Source organism: Myotis davidii, unplaced genomic scaffold, assembly GCF_000327345.1.
Source record: "Myotis davidii unplaced genomic scaffold, ASM32734v1 scaffold2100, whole genome shotgun sequence".
Lineage (NCBI taxonomy): Eukaryota > Metazoa > Chordata > Mammalia > Chiroptera > Vespertilionidae > Myotis > Myotis davidii.
This window is the reverse complement of record NW_006292458.1, coordinates 865,769-866,089: the sequence shown is the minus strand read 5'-3', so window position 1 is coordinate 866,089 and position 321 is coordinate 865,769. Positions and strand designations below refer to the sequence as shown.

General features: G+C 57.3%; 1 protein-coding gene across 2 annotated transcripts in view; it reads left to right on the top strand.

Moving 5' to 3' along the window:
• The window catches only part of RUVBL2 (RuvB-like AAA ATPase 2), a 15,552-nt gene extending 15,354 nt beyond the window's left edge, over positions 1-198 (top strand). Inside the window, exon 15 of one of the 2 annotated variants that reach the window (XM_006765963.2) lies at positions 95-198. In XM_006765963.2, coding sequence (XP_006766026.1) covers positions 95-117 — 23 coding nt within the window. In that variant the 3' untranslated portion in view covers positions 118-198. Of the gene's footprint in view, positions 1-91 lie in introns of both variants that reach the window. The other variant, XM_006765962.2, reaches the window with a different exon arrangement.
• The last annotated feature ends 123 nt before the right edge of the window (positions 199-321 follow it).

The following is a 321-nucleotide window of genomic DNA, read 5'->3' as shown; positions in this document are numbered from 1 at the left end:
CCCCCCAGTCCCCCGGGTGGCCTGTCTGGAGAGTTGGAGAGGTGGCCTGACTTCTGGGCCCCAGTGACCACATAACCTTCTTCTCCTACAGAAGGCGAGACCATGGACACCTCCTGAGCTGATGCCCCCTCCCCCGCCTCCCCGTTTTCTACCAGGGTTCTGACACTGTGACTTTGTATAAAATGTTCTGAAACTGGACCCTAAGTGTGTGTGTTGTGTGTGCTCACGTGCGTGTGTGTTGTGTGCTCACGTGCGTGTGCACCCTGAGTCCAAAGAGAGGCAGCCCCAGGGCGTGGTGTGAGAAGCCTTTATTGGAGGAGA